The following is an 18,442-nucleotide window of genomic DNA, read 5'->3' as shown; positions in this document are numbered from 1 at the left end:
ATTTTAAATTAAATATGAAATTGTTCTTGCTTTAAATTTTGATCTGTGCACTGTCACTTATAACTTGTTCTTTCTAGACTATTCATGCTATTCATGCCAGGAATAAAGAAGCATGGACTTCGGGGTCAAACAAACTTGGGTCTTGCCACTTCCCTAAGAATTTAACTTTGAATTTGACTCCCGAGCCTCAGACTCCTCCCCTGTGTGATGGATACACTCTGCCCTTATGCCTTTGCAATAATATGCAGATGTGGTCCTACATTAGAAGGAAATTAATCTTACTAGTAACACACAGATATACTCAGAGCCCAGAGGATGGTGCAAACCGTTCTTTACTCTTTCTCTTGCGTAGCTTCAGTCCTTGCAGAGTGCCTGCCCCAGCCCCAGCCCCAGCCCCAGCCCACATCTGCAAGCACCTCTCCTTTGGTCTATGTCCATCTTCTTGCACCACCTACATCTCATTAGTCAAGCCATCTTCATAGTGCAACTTCTAGAAGACAAACGATTGATCTCTTTCTACTATGGCTCACTCCAAAAAGCATAATTTCACGTGTATTTATTTCCTAAGGCCACCTTCTTTCCAGAGAAAAGGATGGAGAGGGAGGAAGGGCATGGAGGTTTCAGAGAAAGGTACCTGCTTCACTTTATCTGTGACTAATCATAGACTTCTCATAAGCTTGCTTTGAGAGTGAAACAAGATAATATTTGAGAAGTGTTGGCACTGTGCCTGGTGCGTGGCACTCATTAGAGAAATGGCAGCTGTCACTATTGCTATTATTGCATATATGTTGATCAGTGGAATCAGTGTTCTGGGCCAGGGTTTGCCACAGTGACCTTTCTAGCCAGGAGAGACAATGTGTGAGACTGCCCAGAGATGAAATGTTGTGTTTTAGCCTGACACTCACTGCTGGTTGACTGTGGATAAAACAGGTCTCTGCAAAAGTAGCTAGAAAACCCTTTTCTCATTTTCTGCTTTGACAGCCAGATTGAGGAGAATAGGCCTTCGCAGAGAATTTCTCCTCTCCAGTGAGAAGGCTTGCAAATGTGAAGAAGGTCCCCAGGCCCTCTGCTTTTCCCAAAAGCAGTCCTCTGAGAGGTAACAGTGAGGAGGCTTAGGAGCAGAGGCTTAGCGAGAAGTCCTGGCTTGGCCATTTATGTGCATTACAATTCCTGAACAAGATCCTTAGCTCTCAGATTTCAATTTCCTCATCTAAAAAACTGAAGGTAAAAATACCAGCTTTTCCAAAGTGTTTCAGGAATAAGTGGGTAAGATGTGTCTATCAGCCGGCCCAGCAGTGGCGCTCAACAAAATTGTTTCCTTTCCTCTTCCTCCTCTCAAAAATGTATGCCTCGTCTACTGCAGGAGTCTGTCCTCCCAGCGGTACTTCGATGGCTCCACGAGCCTATAACTTCGCTGTCGGATGATGCCTTCCAAGGACATTCTCCAGAGTTAGCGTGTTCTCATTCCGCTGTGTTTGGCTCCTCTGAGCTCCTCGGTTTGGCCATATGCTAAAGAGATTTAGGACGGGATTGGCTACTGGTTGATGGCTGGTATTATAAACATTTTTGTTGCTACCCAACAGACAGTGTGAGGGAACTGGCCCCCTTCCAAAGGAAAACTAGAGAAAAACTATTCCATTTACTATGCAGATGCTTCAAAGTGATTTAGCACAACTACTCCACAGCCCGACTTTCCAAAGAGAAAGTCATCTTTACGACAAGTAAATGACTGACTCATTTATCCAGAAGATAAAGTGATTTGTTCTCTTGTGGATGGGGAATTCAGTTTCCTTATTTACAAGGAACAAGGTCAGAGCTGAAGATGCTGTCTTCCAAATACAAAGCAAATTTGTAGAGGGTGTATTTCACTGAAAGCCAATGTATAAATTACATAAGGGAAAAAAAAGAATTATAGGGTCTGCAATTGCTTTCCAGGGTACAAAAGGACATTTGATTTTTTTTCTCTCGGCATAATTCAGAAGGAAGTGACACCCCAGGGAGCCAAGATTGGGTTTTCTTGTAGGGCAAGAAAGACATTTTTCTAGGGGAGGGAAAGGTATGTGAGGGTTCGGGGGAGGTAAGGATGATTTCTGCTGTTGAACAACGCTGCAAATGAAGCCCAGAATACAGGCAGTCTCTTGGATCATTAAGTACTTTTCTGCACACAGATATATCGATATAAAAAGAATTTCTCAGCCGAAGTGGCTTACAGAGGTGGCACTTGGTTTGGGAGGATGGCAGGGAGATTTATCTTGAATCTGTTTTTTAATTTATGCTTCCAGGGGCCAGATGAGGAGGGCAAGTGTGTAGAGGTCTCTCCAGGTGCCACCACTGTAGAAAGAAATTTTTGTCCGACTGTTCTTCCATGAAGAGAGAATAGAGACACCAGAGACTCACAGAAAGCGAAGTTCATTGGGCATCTTCTGTTTTCCAGGCGGACAAAGAAGAAGCAGGAGCTTCTCCCCCTGAGTCCACAGGAGTCCTTTCTCATTTGACTGTCAAGGTTCCTGGTAGGCAGGGTAGAGTGATGATTTGGAGTGTGATGACTCTTAAGGATCTCTTTTGTCATTGTTGCCCAGTAGAATAATTATTGAGGCCTGAAGACGGTGTGTATAACTGTCTTAGTTCTGGAAGAAGCCTGACATGCCGGTGAAGAGAACTGGGAGGCTGTCAGGCTCCTAACGAAGCCTTTCCTGCTGTGAGAACCATCTTCTGTCAGCAGAAAACATAGTGGTCAGTGTCAGCAAAACCTAATGCCAGCCCTGGGAGCTTGGACTTTGTGCATCTAAAGACTACAAGTTAAGAATTACTTAATTTTTTTTTTCCAGCCAAATGAAAGGTAACCAGTTATCTCCCTGTGATATATGGGAGTATGCCAGGTGCGAATGGAGGCACCAGATGTGTGACGGAAGCTCCTGAAATATGAATGGATAATGTTCTTATATCCATAACTTAGTTTGAACTATATCTGAACGGGGATTGAGAATAATGTTGCAGAATAAAAAACACAATGCTCAGTTAAATCTGAAGTTTAGATATATAAGAAGTACTTTTTAATATAAATATGTCCCATGCAATATTTGGGACACGGTTACACTAAAAATTCTGTATTGTCTAGCTGAAACTCAAATTTAATCTGGCAGTCTATATTACTATTACTATTTGTTAAATCTGGAAACCCTAGTCGGGAAGTAGGTAATGTGTTGCAAGAAGAGAGTAACTTTTAGCTACATCTCTTCTGTGATCAAGATGTTGGCAGGAAGGGGAAAGTAAGGAATATCTGGAGACGAATTACCTGTGTTAGGTAGGTGGCCGTCTTGTCCTCACATATAACCGGTGCAGCTTCCATGAAGAGTGAGTGGCTAGGATATTCGTGTAGAACAGAGGCCAGTTTTCTGAGTGGCCTCTTAAGCCATATGCAGAGCCCCATTACATGCTTTCTGATTTCTCCATACTTTTTGGTTTTATAATTCCATTATGAGTATACTTTCGATTCAAGCCTTGGATTAATTTCAGCTATCATCTCTGTATTAGCGACTCTTAAATGTAAATCTCTATTTTGGGTTATCAACTGATTACCCATGTACTTCTCGTCACAGATCATCCTTTCAGAAAGGATTTATCTGGAGGTCTTTAGACAAGGATGTGGATGGAGTTCCCGATGGTTGCTATGTTTATATTACCAGAAACAGCTTTACATTCGAAAGAGATTCTTTTGAAATTTCAACAAAACTCAGCCTCAAATAATTATGATAAAGAGTGTTTCTTGTTTCAAATTATCTGTGCAATGAGACTTATGCCCTTAAACTACTAATTTCACTGGCCATTATCTAAGAATTAAAATAAAGTAATCAGAATATATTTGAAAGAGCACTAAACTCTGATTAAGAAGACATGAGGTTAAGTCCTCATGCTTCCTCTTACTGTGTGCCTCTCTGGTTTTCAATTACCTTGTCTCTGAATTAGGGGGTGTTGAATAATCTGTAGGGTGTTTTGTAGCGCTAACGTTCTATGATACTATTAGAGTAGTTTATAGCTAGTGTACAAATTAGTCAACCTCAGATTTTGTCTCTTTCACCTGGAGCTCCGTATCTGTCATTCTTATCCCAACTCTAGCGGAAAGAGCAGCCCCAGTTGCCTTAATTTTCTAAGACCAAAGTGCTCAAAAATTCCCGCCCTAACAGCCAACTACCGAGATGGAAGTCCTTCTGTCTACACTTTTCTGTAGACACGAAAATGAGGACTCTTCAGAGGTCCTTTAGCAATGGGTCTCTGGCTCCCACCTACCTCCCCAGCCTCTTATGGGTTGATGATATAGGATTGCTCTTGATGTGGTTAGGCATGGCTGAAAAAGCCACGGTCAGCAGCTCAGCTCTGTGCGCTGTGCCCAGCATATGCGTGTGAATGGTTCCTTTGCGTCACGCAAGCATTCATGCTGTGCTCATTTGGACCCGGCCACCATCACTGATTTAGAGCTTCAATACATACAGTTCGCCTGTGATGGCTTATGACTGTGCTTAACTATGGGACAACGGAAAGCAGATGACTGCTCAAAATGGACTCACAGTGGCTCACGAGAGCTGAGAAATGATCAGGAATGGTACGAGCTGGTTGTTAAGTGCAGCCATTACTAAAAATTCAGTCAATGTACAACAAATAGAGTATACTAAAACAAATGTAATAGGTATTTAAAACACATTATTTTCTAATTATTTTCTTTGTATTTCTTAAATTATTTTACTCTACATACCTATGTCCTTGATGTTACATGGGTCCGTCATACCTGTGTGGTGGAAACATTGTGTAATGATCTGTTACTGCACATCTCTTCCCAGCCATGCATTCGGCGACCTCAGGTTGGTAGCTACGAATAGGCCAAGGTGGGAGCATTTACACCACAGAAATCAGCAAATGCTACTGATCAGACTTTGATTTGTTGCTTTGCTAGGGTCTAAACCTAAGAAATTAATGGAAAGAATGTTACTAATACATATTAAACTTCAAAGTATGTAGTGTCTGCAGCTCTGACATTGTGAATAGCACAAAAAGTGTGGAACTATGATCCCAGTGCTCAAAAACTATTATATATTTTAACAAAAAAGTAACTCATGTCATTGACTAATGAGTGAAGTTCCAATATAGGTCTTTACTGTTTCACATTTGTGAAATAATTATTCTTTCATGTAATAAAAATATCAACCAACATTCATGTAACAACTTGTATTCTTCAATTGCAGACATAGATTTTGGCTGTGAATGTAATCCAATGTCCATACAAAATTGATACAAAAATCAGTGGAAGCATTCTGTGAGAACCAATTAACTATACAAAATAGGAAATAAAGAGTACTAGATATTTTATTATTCATACGCTGTGGGCTGCACATTCTTTATATTAGTAAAAATTTTTATCACATTTATATACATATAAATATACTCACAGTTTTTTTTTTCTAGAAAGCTCATTATTGAACATTTTTTTGTATGCCACTGACTCAAACCTTTATTTCAATAAAACTCTGTTATTACTTCTTGAGACCCTCTGGTTGGCCTGTTTGCTGGGGCTGACACAGTCCTTTATTGAGGCCAGGCCTCCTGATTTGAAATTATGCTCCGATAGATTCTTACAAATCTTTCTTCCCTGATATCCCCACCCTGATGACCCTGTTTCATCTCACCATATTTTGTTGTTCCTGATTCCCATTGGGTCTGGGCCATTGCAGTTGGGTTTTGCTGTGTTCTATTAGAGGAGAGCTGCCATCTCCTTTGTCTCCTGTGTTTGTAGGAGAAGTTCTGCTAAAATAAAACCCCTACCAACCTCTGACCCCAATCTTATTCCATTTAACCTACTGATGAGTTGGGCGGAAGGCTGAACTTGCTTGCTTAACTGTGGGCCTAAAGAAAACCTGAATTCTTCGTTCTTCTGTGTATTGGCGTCCAGGAACAAGCTCTTTACATCAGGCAGAGGCCCATAGTTTGGGGATGCAAATTTAATCTTGGGGTGGAGTGTCAAGAAGCTTGATGTGGTCCCATAGTTCAACATATTATATATAATCAGTTTTATTAGTAATAAAAATGACATTCTGATCTCTGATTATCATCTTTGTCTCCTTTTTTAATAGGTTCTAAACTCAGGAGGGGAAGTCATTTATTTATAGCAAACCCTGTACGCTGTGATGCCAAGGTCTTAAAGTTGAGGATGGGTCAGCCCTAGTTACAAGTGTGCATCCATATGCTGTCTGTCCCCCATAGTCTGAGCCTTCCCTGTTCGAGTCCACCCAACTCCTGGTACCCTGGCCTTCTCATAGGTCTGGCGGTATCTAATCTATCTTCCTCTCCCTCATCTTCATGGCTCTGGTGATAACCCGGCTTCCAATGTTCTCCTTACTTGATGTCTTTGACTCTGATAGGCCTGATTTCCTTTTGACTTTTGGAGTCATACAGGCCTGAATTTGAATCCCAGCTCTGTCATTTACTAGCTAAATAAACTTGGGTTTAAATTTTCTCCATTTTAGATTTTACATCTGTAAAATGGGTATAAGTATAGAACTAATCTGTTTGAAGATTGAGTAAGGCAAATGTGCAAAGATTTAACATTGTCCCTGATACAAAATAAGTACTCAAAAAATGAGCTATAACTTTTTTGCTTCTTCCTCTCTCCTGCCTGTTAGGATACCTCAGGCTTTGGACCATGGCGTCTACCATTTCCATTTGTTCCCGTTCAGAGTATAATATTGAGCTGTGTGGTGTTAGCCAGCACGTTCTTTAATGGGGCCCAAGTCTTCACCTCCATCTTGGCCTTCTCAGTGGAACGTTACCGTGCACATTTTTTGCTGACATTAAGACATTACATGTGACATCTCCTCCTGCCGATGCTCTGACATCCCCAAATTAGGATGCCCTTCCAGTTTCCTCCTTTCCATCAGTGCCCCCCTCATATGTCCTTGTTCTCGTTGCCTTCTTTACTCCCCATAGCTGATTAGTCATTAAGCCCACCTTAGTCTTTCTCAGAGAGCTTCGGCTAACCTTCATTCTCATGACTGACAGTGACGCGCTCTGAGAAGCCGTTTGGTGCACTCCCATTCAGCCTCCTCACGGCTCTCTGCCCTTGATATCCTTGTTTTCTCCTTTGTGCTTTTGCTCATGATGCTCAAGGGACACGTGATGATCTTTAAGCCATCTCTTATTATTTACTGACCTACACTGTTCGCTCTTTGAAATATGTATGTCTTTTCTCTTCAACTGGGTTGTAAACTCCTTGAAGACAAAAAACAGGTCATAAACCTCTCAGAATTACTGTCGTGGTGCTAAATACAGTGCTCAATAAAGGCGTCCTAATGGGATGAATTGATTGAATATAACCCTCTCTTGTTAAGAAAATGTGATAGAGTCCTATTGCCTGTGAAGCCAGTCCCAAGCTCTTCAGACTGGCATTGCAGGTGGACCGTCAGCTGGCTCCATCCTAACATGCTCTTAATATCAGCTCTTTGGGCCCTCCATTCAGGTGACACCACACACACACACACACACACACACAGAGGCACAGACACACACACACTGAACTGGGCATTACATTGATAATCTTTCTGTCTCAGTTTTGCCTGGGGCCTTGAGACAGTAGGTTCTTAACAGCCCACATTGAAACCTGCAATGCTGGATCACTTGTGACGACCTTGTAAAGGAGGTGGGAAAACCAGTGTTGTGACCCTTTGCTCCACGACAGTAGGCTGAGGTTGACAGGGACTGGGAAGTCAAGAAGAACTTGTCTTCAGAGAAAGTTGTCTCAGGGCGAAGGCATGTCTCCCTTCCAATGGCAGCAATGTGGGGCTTTCTCCTCATCTCCCGTCCAGTGAGGGGTCTTGAAGAGGACTCCACAGAGAGCTTGATATGTTTTCTGGAGTTCCAAGGGAAAAATGGAACCCATGGATAACTCATGATGAGAAAATTTGAAGCTGAAAGTCTGTGGCTGGGGTTGCTTGTCTGTTGACAAAGGAAAGAAAGTTGAGCAAATTCGGTGTCAAGAGTACTTTGGCTGCAGGTTCTGTGTGGACCAGTTGTGCGGCACCTTGCAGAACCAGCTGGGTCCCTTTGAAATGAAAACAGGCCACACTCAAAGGACTTCCAGAGATGGGTCAGTTTGGCAAAAAGAAGCTGGAGGTGTTCCAGTGGGTAGGGGTGAGGGTTGTAAGGGCAGGATGTGCCTTTCATCAGGCTCCCACCTTCTTTGTTAGGACCTCTTTTTCACTTGTTCCTGAATGTTGAAGAAAGTTAGTGTGATTTTATTAATCTTCCCATGGACCTTGGGACTGGCAGTGTGTTTGAAAACTCAAAAGCATGAAGCTTTGCAAAAGCATTTCCGGGCTCCAAGGAACCTAAGGGGTCCATATGTTCTTGATGTCTCTGTGAGAATGAATGAATCATAGATGTGCATTGAACAAATAAAGGTGTATACTTCCTCTACAGGTAATACAGGCTTGCCATTCTTGTCCCAAAGCAATTGAAGTTGTAGTCAATGCCTACGAACACATCAAGTGGAACGTAAAGTGGAAAAGAGCTATCCCCGATGATGACCTGGAGGTAAAGAATCCATTCACTTTCTGTGGTTTTTCACTGTAAAATAGTTCAATAGAAGTACAGAAAATTCTAATTAAAAACTGGTCTTGAGAGCACTTTTAAGACCTACTTAAATGCAGTGAGACAAATGGTTATAAAATGCAGGTGTGAGAGGGGCTCCTGGGTGGCCCAGTCAGTTATGGTTCTGCCTTTGGCTCAGGGCATGATCCCAGGGTCCTGGGATGGAGCCCCGCATGGAGCCCTGCATTGGGCCCCCTGCTTAGCAGGGAGTCTTCTGCTCCCCTTCCCTCTGTGTGCATGTTCTCTCTCTCTCTCAATAAATAAGTAAAATCTTTAAAAAAAATGCAAGTGTGAGAATAAATAGATGTACCAAGTATATAGTGTTTGGGAATGTCTAGAGGATTTCTCCATTTCAGGGCAAGTTGAACATTTGTGTAAAGGTGACAGTTTTACTTTCTCCTCAATAATTTCGATGATTTAATAATAATAATAATAATAATAATAATAATAATAGTAATATTTGAGATTGCTTATATAATATTTTTACCAGAAGACTAGTCATTCATGTAGATTATTTCATTTGTTTTTTTTTTTAGTTGTATTTATTTATTTTAGAGAGACAGGGAGAGAGAGGAGAATGAGAGGGAGGGACAGAGGGAGAGGGAATGTCAAGCAGATGTCACACTGAGCCCAAGCCCCACAAGGGGCTCGATCTCACGACCCTGAGATCACAACCTGAGCCGAAACCAAGAATTAGACACTTAACCAACTGTGCCACCCAGGCACCTCTATTTCATTCACTTTTAGTTATCTTGAAGACTTTAAGTGTATTAAAAATCCTTAATGAGTCATGCAGAAAGCCATTGACAGAGCTGAGTTCTCACTCTGCAAACGGACCTCGCTGCCTTGGTGAACCAGCGCCCCCACTGAGCCTCCCGTTCTTGGTTTCGGCAGTCACAGTCTGTCTCCAGCGTGTGGAGAAGTACCAGGCAGAGTGCAAAGCTCATTGGGTTCAGAGGCCGATGGCTTCAGTGTGATCGTACTCTGCTCCTTTTGAACTATCTCGCCCTTAAAAAGTGACTTATAACTTTTAGTTAACGTCATTAACAGAACAAATATCTGAATGTATGGGCCACATAAGGCACATAAAGGATATACAGTAGTATTTAGATTAATTTTGAATTGCTGCTTGGATATACGCTGGTCCAGGCAGTTCACATGAGTATATGTTATCTCATTTCCTGGGTTTCTGAATTGTGGCGTGTTATGTCCTCTCGTCTCCCTTTTCTCCTCACGTATCACTGCCTCAGCCCCCATCTCAATTTTATGTTTAATTTTTCTCATTGTCAGAGACCCTAGAAAGTTTCCATTGTGTATAAAGTAGGGACCAAATACATCATTGTTGATTTCTACTGATGGAAACTCTGGGGCTTTTCTGACTCCAACCTGTCTTGCCTCCCTTTGCAGAGATACTGGGATTTCTACCACTCTCTCTTCACGGTGTGCAGTAACTCTCCAAGGACTCTCATGCATTTATCGAGATGCGCCATTCGAAGAACGTTGCACAACAGATGTCACCAAGCAATTCCTTTGCTTTCCCTCCCATTGTCATTGAAAAAGTACTTGCTTTTAGAGCCAGAGGGAATCATTTATTAAGCCTTATGAGACAGAAGTTCCCAATCCTAGATATTTAAGTGGACTCACCAGGTAGACACAGTTTGCATAAATAAAATGGTACTTGGGTTGATTATAACACTTCAGGGATTTCAAAACACTTGACAAACTCTATGTCATTAATCCTAGCATATCACAGTGAGGGGAAATAAACAAGAAGTAAAGTTAAGGAATTCTCAAAGACAAGAATGTATCCAGAAGGTACTGACAGTGGTAATAACTAATGTGTATAGTGTTTTTACTTGGTGCCTGATATATTTTTGTAAAATTTTCATATATCATCTCATTTGGAATGGGACCCAGTTTTTCTTACAACCAATCTCATTCTCTCCCTTATCAGTAATAGGTTTACATTACTGTTCAGTTGGCAAAATCATAGGCTTTGTGATTGGCCTCTTAATCCCAGTGGCTTCCAGCCCTTCCCACCACCATTTCCGCTTAGCAAGGATTATTGTCACTAGTTTTGCAAACTCCTATCCCCCCTCTCAGCTCTTTAACGTACTTTTGGGGAAGAGAGCATTTGAGCCTATTCAAAACAAGGAGATCTCTGAGTTAAAGTAGAAACGAAAAACAAAGACCAGTCCACTTAATAGTCAAAAAAAATGGACATTTCCAACATATGCCCATTGAGCCAGAGACTGGAGATGTGATGAGGGTCTAAAGCGAGGACTCCTGCTCTCCAGAATCTCACCATTTAGCAGAGGATCCGGACATACAAGCAAGAAACTGCCATGTCAGATATCAGGGGCAACGGTACAGGTGCAGACTCAGTTTTAGTGCTTGTGCTTCGAAGTCATGTTTCTGCCCTGAAGTGTGATTTTCCTTTTAAGCATGAATATAAAAGAGTGAACGGATTGTGTGACATAGAGGGAGGTCCCGGGGCTGTTAGTGTAAATGTATTCACTTTCAGTTTCTCTGAACATCTAGAAACTCTTTTACTTTAGTTTGAGTTCCTGTTTAGAATCCTCTTTGGGAAAAAATATTGCACACTCAATGGCTCCCATGTATGCGACAAGAAAGTTTAGTAAGATGTGTACAAGGAAGTGTGTGAAGGAAAGAACTTCAGTTGATGACTTGGTCTCATTGTGTAATAGACTGACATTTCAGAGCCTTTTAGCTGGAAGGTAAGGAACACTTTGCTAGCGATGGCTGGCTACTGAAAGAGCAAATAGACTTTTTGGAAATGGTAAAAGTTTGAGAAACTGGTGGAAAGATAAGTGTGTCAATCAGGCTTGTTAGTTAGTGGGTTGCAGAAAGTGAAATGTAGATGATTAACCTCTGGACCTCAGGGTTTATGAGGCAACTTCGCTTCGCTTTTTTGTTCTTGCTAATCACTTTTAGGTAGGCTCATTGCCTCTTAACATTGCTTTTTTTTTAGAAGTTAGAACAGAAGTAATTAGGCACAGACCAATCCATTTGCCAGTTGTAAGCAGGTTTATTTGTGTGGTTCCTCACCTTTTCTTTTCTTTTCTTTCTCTCCTTTCTTTCTTTCTTTCTTTCTTTCTTTCTTTCTTCTTTCTTTCTTTTTTTTTTTTTTTTTTTTGAGAGAATGAGAGCTTAGAGGGAGAGGGAGAAGCAGGCTCCCTGCTGAACAGAGAGCCGGTTGCTGGGATCGATCCCAGGACCCTGAGATCATGACCTGAGCCGAAGGCAGACGCTTAACCTACTGAGCCACCCAGGTGTCCCTTCTTCATCTTATTTAATTTTAGATGCTTGAGTTTTGAGTAGAAATGATGTCAAGTATTCCACCAGCCCACCACCTAGACTGTGCTTCTAAACTGGGATTCTCATATGCCCTGTGCCCTGTAGGAAAAATGATGGGTAGCTACAATAATATTTCTGATTTTCTTCAGTCTTCCTCAGATATTTTGAGATAACTAATTTGTACTAAAACAAGATCTGTATTGTGGAATAGGATGCTGAATTTGTATAAACTATTTCTATAAAAACAGTGATCCTTCAAAAAATTGTTTGCAGCAAGTGGTGTTGGAACACATCCTAGAATGCTGGGTGGGGGCGCATGTTGCCCTCACCTTCGGGAATATTCTGGCGGAAAAATTTGTGATGCGGTGTCTTTGTCAATAAAACGCTGAGGACAAAGGGAGAGGGTGTTCCTTGCATTAGGAAATGTTTCTCAATCTGCTTGCTCGTGCTTAAACATTTTATGTTAATTAGCGCATAATACGTGCCTATTTATTTTGAATTGTTTACTCATACATTTAAAGTTATTTCTCTTTATCTTTGAACTTTTATTTAAAGGACTTAAATAAAGCTGTTTCCTTTCATCTTTGAGAGCTGTTTATCTACCGATAAGACTTTTTCCCAATTGACTATAGCAAGAGATCTCGGAAGAGCTCTACATATTTCATTGCCGTCTTCAACATCAAGAAAGAAAAAGAGAATGAGGAAATGTTCCTGTAAATGAATAATATCTTCAAAAGAAAGTAAAGGGTAAATACAAGTAAAAGGCAAGCTGTTGCTGTAGGAACAAGAGTTTCTGTTTGTTTTTAAGATGTATTTATTTGTTTTAGAGAGAGCAAGTGAGCACGTGTGAGCAGGGGAGGGAGAGGGAGAGAAGCACACTCCCTGCTGACCTTGGAGTCCACTGGTGGGGCTTGACCTCACCACCCTGAGATGACGACCCGAGCCGAAATCAAGAGTCAGATGCTCAACCAACTGAGCCAACCAGGCGCCCCAGAAAAAAGAGTGTTTTACTACTAATAAAAAAAATGCTACCACAATCATTCTCTCCCACCTGTCTCCATCTTTGTCCTCCTGGTCCTTTCATTCCTCTTCATTCTCCCCATTCACACAACCCCAGGCAACGGCAACAGAGGAAATGATGTCCTCAGGCTGCTTTTGGAACTTTCTGTAAATAGTCATTTAGTGGCCTGAGAAACAAACCTCTTCTCTTTTGTAAGTTACACGTGAGGAAAGATCTTTAAGATGAGGGAAGACCACCTATCCAGCTTTCTCTCCTTCTCAGGATCTAGACACACTTGTGTTTTATTTATTAATCACGTGGTTGTTACATTGCCATTTTGTCCTTCCATCCTGAACCCAGTGGCTTCTAATAAAAAACACAGCAGTCGAAAACTGATTGTACAGATAAGAACAGTAACAAACCATTTGCAGTGGGTTATCAATGTTGGAAAGAACAGCTGAGCCTTATGTTTTTGTTACTCATCCGATTGTTTGTGAGGAACTCAAGAAGTTTTAAACCGGCACGCTTCCAAAACTTTAAAAAAACAATCCAAATTATTCACTCATTTTCTTTGAAACATAGACACCATGGCTGGTGTCTGGAAGAAAGTCACTGTCATTCTCCTGAGGAGTATAAACAGATGCATTACAGTTAGATGTTAAGAGTTCTGGCTCTGGTACCCATCTACCTGGATTCAATTTCTGACTTCCAACCTTATCTGATCCGTTATCTAGGGAAAAAGATGCACTTACTCCATGATTCAGTTTCCTCATTTATAAAATGGGAATAATAACAGTATATCATGAAAGTTTTACATGATTGTCTTGAGGTGTCGAGGAGGAAAAAGTTTTCCTCGACTCTCTTAGGATCCCAGGTTGGGTCTGAAAATTAAACTGAGAAAGGTTATAGGAAAAAACATACAAGTTCTGCATGATGGGGAACTTCATATGGAAATGAGGATCTGAAGAAACAGAACTGAGTATTTTTATGGTAAGTTTGAGTAAGAGTAGGCAGTTGTGTAAAAAACATGATGGATCCTTAAGGAATATGAGGGGAGACTTAGCAAGTCCTGTTTGTTAGATTCTTCTCTGGTATTCCTTTTTCTTAAGAGAGAAAAATGCCTCTTTCCTCCAGGTACAGGGAGGACACCTCCCACAGGAGAGTTTTATGACCTGTTTCGGGTGGAAAGATGTAGGGAAATCAGAGTGACCTTCTTGCTTCTGCTGTTTTCCCAAACTCCTTCAGCTTATAGTATGCAATATGCCAAGATACCATACTTTGGGGTAGCATGTCCTAAAACCCCATCAGAGGGTTAAATTGCTTATACATTAAATCACATAGAACAGTAAGCATTTTCTTATTATCATCGTCCTTGTTATTTTCATAATTATTATTATTTAGGGAGAGGTCTCTACCAGGATGATGTATTCGTAGAGTTATAGCCAAAGGTGATACATGGTAGATTTTTGCTCCCATTGGCAAATATTCATTGAACTCTTACTATGAGCTAGGCGCTTTGCTCGGGCCTGGAATCAATAGGGGAAACAAGACAAAGCAGGTCTCTGACCTTCTTGGGCTTTTTTGAGGTCGGAGATGAAGGTTGAAATAACATGGATTTGGATGATTAGCAAAGAAGCAAATTAATTACTTTAGGGAAATTTGCCCTTTTGCAACTGGGTTTATCAAGGATGCAATGACCCTTTTACTATTTCATGAAGGCTGAGGAGTCATTTAAAATATCTAGCACGTGAACAGAGTTTTCATCTTCCCTCTAACTTTGTAGCAGAAGGAATGTAGACTGGCAACGAGATTCCTGGAGGTGGGGTTATTGCCTGTCGGACTGATTGGACAGGGAGGGTTGAAGAATTTCATCAAATTATTCTTTCACTTTCAAGAATTTATTCACTAAATGTGTGGTTCTGTGAAGTAAGTGGAAGGAGGAAGGGGATGTTGATGCCAATTCACTCCAAGATTCACTATCAGTGGCACCATGTTTTTTTTGTTTGTTTGTTTTTACTAAGAATAATAAAAAGTATACAGTATTTTTTTAAATTAGGTACTATCTAACTGAGCGAGTTTTCTGTCAGCCTGTTGTAAAATGGTTGTTAGAAGTGGTTTTCAAAACTTATTTTTAGTGATAAATTGCCTTCTTTATATTTTTGGTCCTACCTCTCACCAAGGCAAAGCACTACATGAAATATGAAAAACTATCTTTCAAGAAACAATTGCTTTCTTTCCTTTCCTCTCTCTCTCTCTCTTTTTTTAGGAACACTAAGTGGATTAGGTGTGCTTAAAATTCTTCTTTAGTAATTGGTTTTCTCAGATATAGGTATGCCTCAATGATAGTGGATAACAATTATGCAAATATATGCTAATCCAGCCAAGGAAATAAAATAATGATGCCACCTTGTACTTCCTATATTAAAGACACTGGTGGATTAGTTCTTAGTGCTTATCGAGCATGAAGACTTGACAAAACAGAACTATCATGGGGAGTTTAAGGATGTCTTCGAAGTAGAAGTTAGGTACCAGGGGCCTTCTCAAGGTCCAGGAGTCCAAACACTGCCCTGAATCACAAAGGAAGATGTTTCTTCACTACCCGTTCCAGATTTGGGGGAACCTAAAGGTCAGTGTGTGATTGACAAAAGGTGGGAACCAATGGAGATCACCATCAACTCAATTCAGAGAGCAAGACCTACAAACTGAGCTGCCCTTCTAAGCACAAACTCTCCCTTATAAGTCCTGGCAGAAGGACTTCGATGGGCTACATCAGCCGAACTCCTGCCCCCTGGTTTCCTGCTGGGTCCAGTCAATGCCAAGACCCATCGAAGCCTGAAGGGCAAGAGAAGATGGAGCTTGGGATCCTTTCTGGCCCCCACCCTGCTGTGCCCCCTCTTGATGGCAGCTGAAGTCCTTTCACTAGGCACAGCTCCTGTGAGGAGCACTTCTCCTCAGCTACTGTTTTCCTTGGGTGATAGTAACTGCTTCCCCCACTTATTCCTTCAGACCTAGGGGTAGTGGAGGCTTCCTCCTGTTGTTTGTGTCCCAGGCACTTCCTCATTCTTGGCTACCCACATTTCTATAAATTGTCCTTGATGAAATTCTCTTCAATCACCCCTACTGAGCATGCAGTTCATTTCCTCTTGGGATGGCGACAGATGCGCGAGCACACGGAAGACTGTGACAAGTCAGCGAGAGCCCGGGGGGTGATCCAGATGGTAAGTGCCGTGGGCTTGAGGGAAAACAGGTCACTGTGACCAGCGGTTAGGCAGGGGGACCTGGGCTGTGACCTGAAGAAGGGTGGGGTTGGGGTAATAACATGAGTAGGAGTAGGGCAGTGGAGGGGCTGGCAATTAAGGTAAGTCAGTAGCCTCCGTGAAGGGTTAGGGTTGGAATATATGACATGTATTCACCATCACCAGTTAAACAACCTTGCTGGAAACAGAAGGTGAACGTTTGTTGAAGAGTGGAGGATGAGGTTGGCAGGGCTGGGCGGATCAAATTGTGAAGTATCCTGAACCATGGGGAAACACCATGGGGAACCAATGGAGTGTTATTATCATAATTGCTCTTTTTCCAACCTTATAACTTTTGTGGTAGTAATAATTATGACACAACTCTGTAACATTTGTATGGTATTTCGTAATGTTCAGAGAACCTTCATGGTGCTTAAAACAGGTAATTGCCTTTACTATTCCCCTCAACTCCTCTTCCCCGCCCCCCCCATACAATTCTGAAGATTTAAACATGAAAAAAAGAAGTTTAAACATGACATTAATTAACCTCTTCTTGTGTAAAACGCTTCAATCATACGGAATGATTTACTCAAGCAAAGAAGCAACTATATATCCTTGCATTTTTTTTAAAAAAATATTTTATTTATTTGAGAGAGAGAGAGCAGAGGTGGGGAGGAGGGGCAGAGGGAGAGGGAGAAGCAGACTTCGTACGGAGCAGGGAGCCCGATGTGGAATTCGATCCCAGGACCCTGGGATCATGACCGGAGCCGAAGACAGATGCTTAACCGACTGAGCCATCCAGGCACCCCAAGCCTTGCTTTTTTTTTTTTTTTAAACATCAAAAGCTAAAGAATGTTTGTTTTTTTTTTTAATTGCACAGGGGGGAAAAAAGGAAATCTTTCTCCCTAGACATAAGAGGGTGAAGGAACAGAGGCAAAATTGGAAGTTCTAGGATTGCATGTAATATTCATCCTGCCAGTGTTCAAGTGATAAGTTGTTTACAGAAGCCCTGACACGATTACCCTCCTTCAGGGGCCCCAGAGCTCCCAGCACGGCTGAGGTCTGCGCAACAGTGAGAGATCTCTTCGGATGATCCACAGGGGAAGCTTAGGTTGCCTCAAGTGGTTTCTAAGTAACCTTTGGGTGGTTCTACACTAAAGATACCTACAAACAAACTGCAGTGTTAGCTCCCATTTGTAAGCAATGCAGTGCTGCCCGGGGGGCAAAATATGGATTTTGGAATTCAATAGTTTGGGATTTTAATCTGGATCGTGTGGCTTAATATCTGTGTGAATTTGAGCCAGTTTCTTAACCCAAGTGTCAGTTTCTTTATTTGGATAGAAGAGGTTAACTATCTGATGTACAAGGCTCTTTTGGGGACTAAATGAAATCATGCAAAGCATCGAAAGCAGGGTCCTGTATGTAGTTGAGCCCCAGTAAATGCTCAGATGCTACATGGGTCGGCTATGTGTGTGTGGAGGGGAAAGCATTAGGTAGAAGATGCTGGAAGACATGCAGTTTCTAAGACATTCATGTAGACAGGCCGGAGAAGTGACTTGTGGTTTTTATTGCATTTTATTTAACTATAACAATTTTCCTGTGGTACAAGCTTTCGTGTGGCAAGCTGATCCAAGCCCACTGGATTTTGGTTTTCTGCTCTTCATAGCTTGGCCTGAAAGGGGCAATGTAGAACTTTCTCCTTGCCATGAATCAGAGCTGCGGGCTACTAACTCGCCGCTCTCCTAAAATACAGTCACTGGAGAAAATTAAACAGGAGGTAGAAGGAACAGCTACCAAGAAAGCAACAAGGAGAAAAGCTTCCCAGATGAGGCCTGTGGCTTCGGTCTGTCTACCCTGACCCCTCCAGAGAAGGGCAGGGTCATCCCACCTGAGTGCCTAGTGTGCCATCTGTGGACTAGTCAAACAATGGCACCAGAAAGGTCTCAGAGGCGCTCACTTTTGGAAAAGCATGAAAGTATTCCTTCCTGAGATAACCTAGCAGAATAGCTGGCTACACAGACACAAGCAGAGTCAGCCTTGTGACTTGTAGACCCCACACATGCCTGAAAAGTATAGACACACGCATATTCAGCAAACAGTTGTGAGTGGAATGTATGGAGCTATCTAGCCAATGATATGCCATCGATATGTGTGGCAGCCCACAGAAGGAAAGCTGTACATGTGTAGACCCTGGACACATCCAGAAAAATCACATAGGCCGAACCTCTTGCAATGAGTTGATATTTGAGTTGGT

At 41.8% G+C, this 18,442-nt stretch overlaps 1 protein-coding gene across 4 annotated transcripts in view; it reads left to right on the top strand.

The window, feature by feature from the left end:
• ASB4 (ankyrin repeat and SOCS box containing 4) overlaps positions 1 to 12,981 on the top strand; it is a 60,230-nt gene extending 47,249 nt beyond the window's left edge. The window contains exons 4-6 of one of the 4 annotated variants that reach the window (XR_015724012.1): positions 8,464 to 8,577; positions 10,042 to 12,699; positions 12,780 to 12,981. Coding sequence is in view for 3 of the 4 variants with exons in the window: in XM_045793205.2 (XP_045649161.2) it covers positions 8,464 to 8,577; positions 10,042 to 10,230 (303 nt within the window). In the remaining variant the exon portion in view is untranslated. Of the gene's footprint in view, positions 1 to 2,282; positions 6,434 to 8,463; positions 8,578 to 10,041 lie in introns of those variants that run through there. The other 3 variants (XM_045793206.2, XM_045793205.2, XM_045793207.2) reach the window with 3 other exon arrangements.
• Positions 12,982 to 18,442: the final 5,461 nt, after the last annotated feature.

The sequence above is a fragment of the Ursus americanus genome, chromosome 3, assembly GCF_024610735.1.
Source record: "Ursus americanus isolate L20-20 chromosome 3, mUrsAme1.1.p, whole genome shotgun sequence".
In the NCBI taxonomy this organism is placed as follows: domain Eukaryota; kingdom Metazoa; phylum Chordata; class Mammalia; order Carnivora; family Ursidae; genus Ursus; species Ursus americanus.
This window is presented reverse-complemented; position numbering and strand designations above follow the sequence as displayed.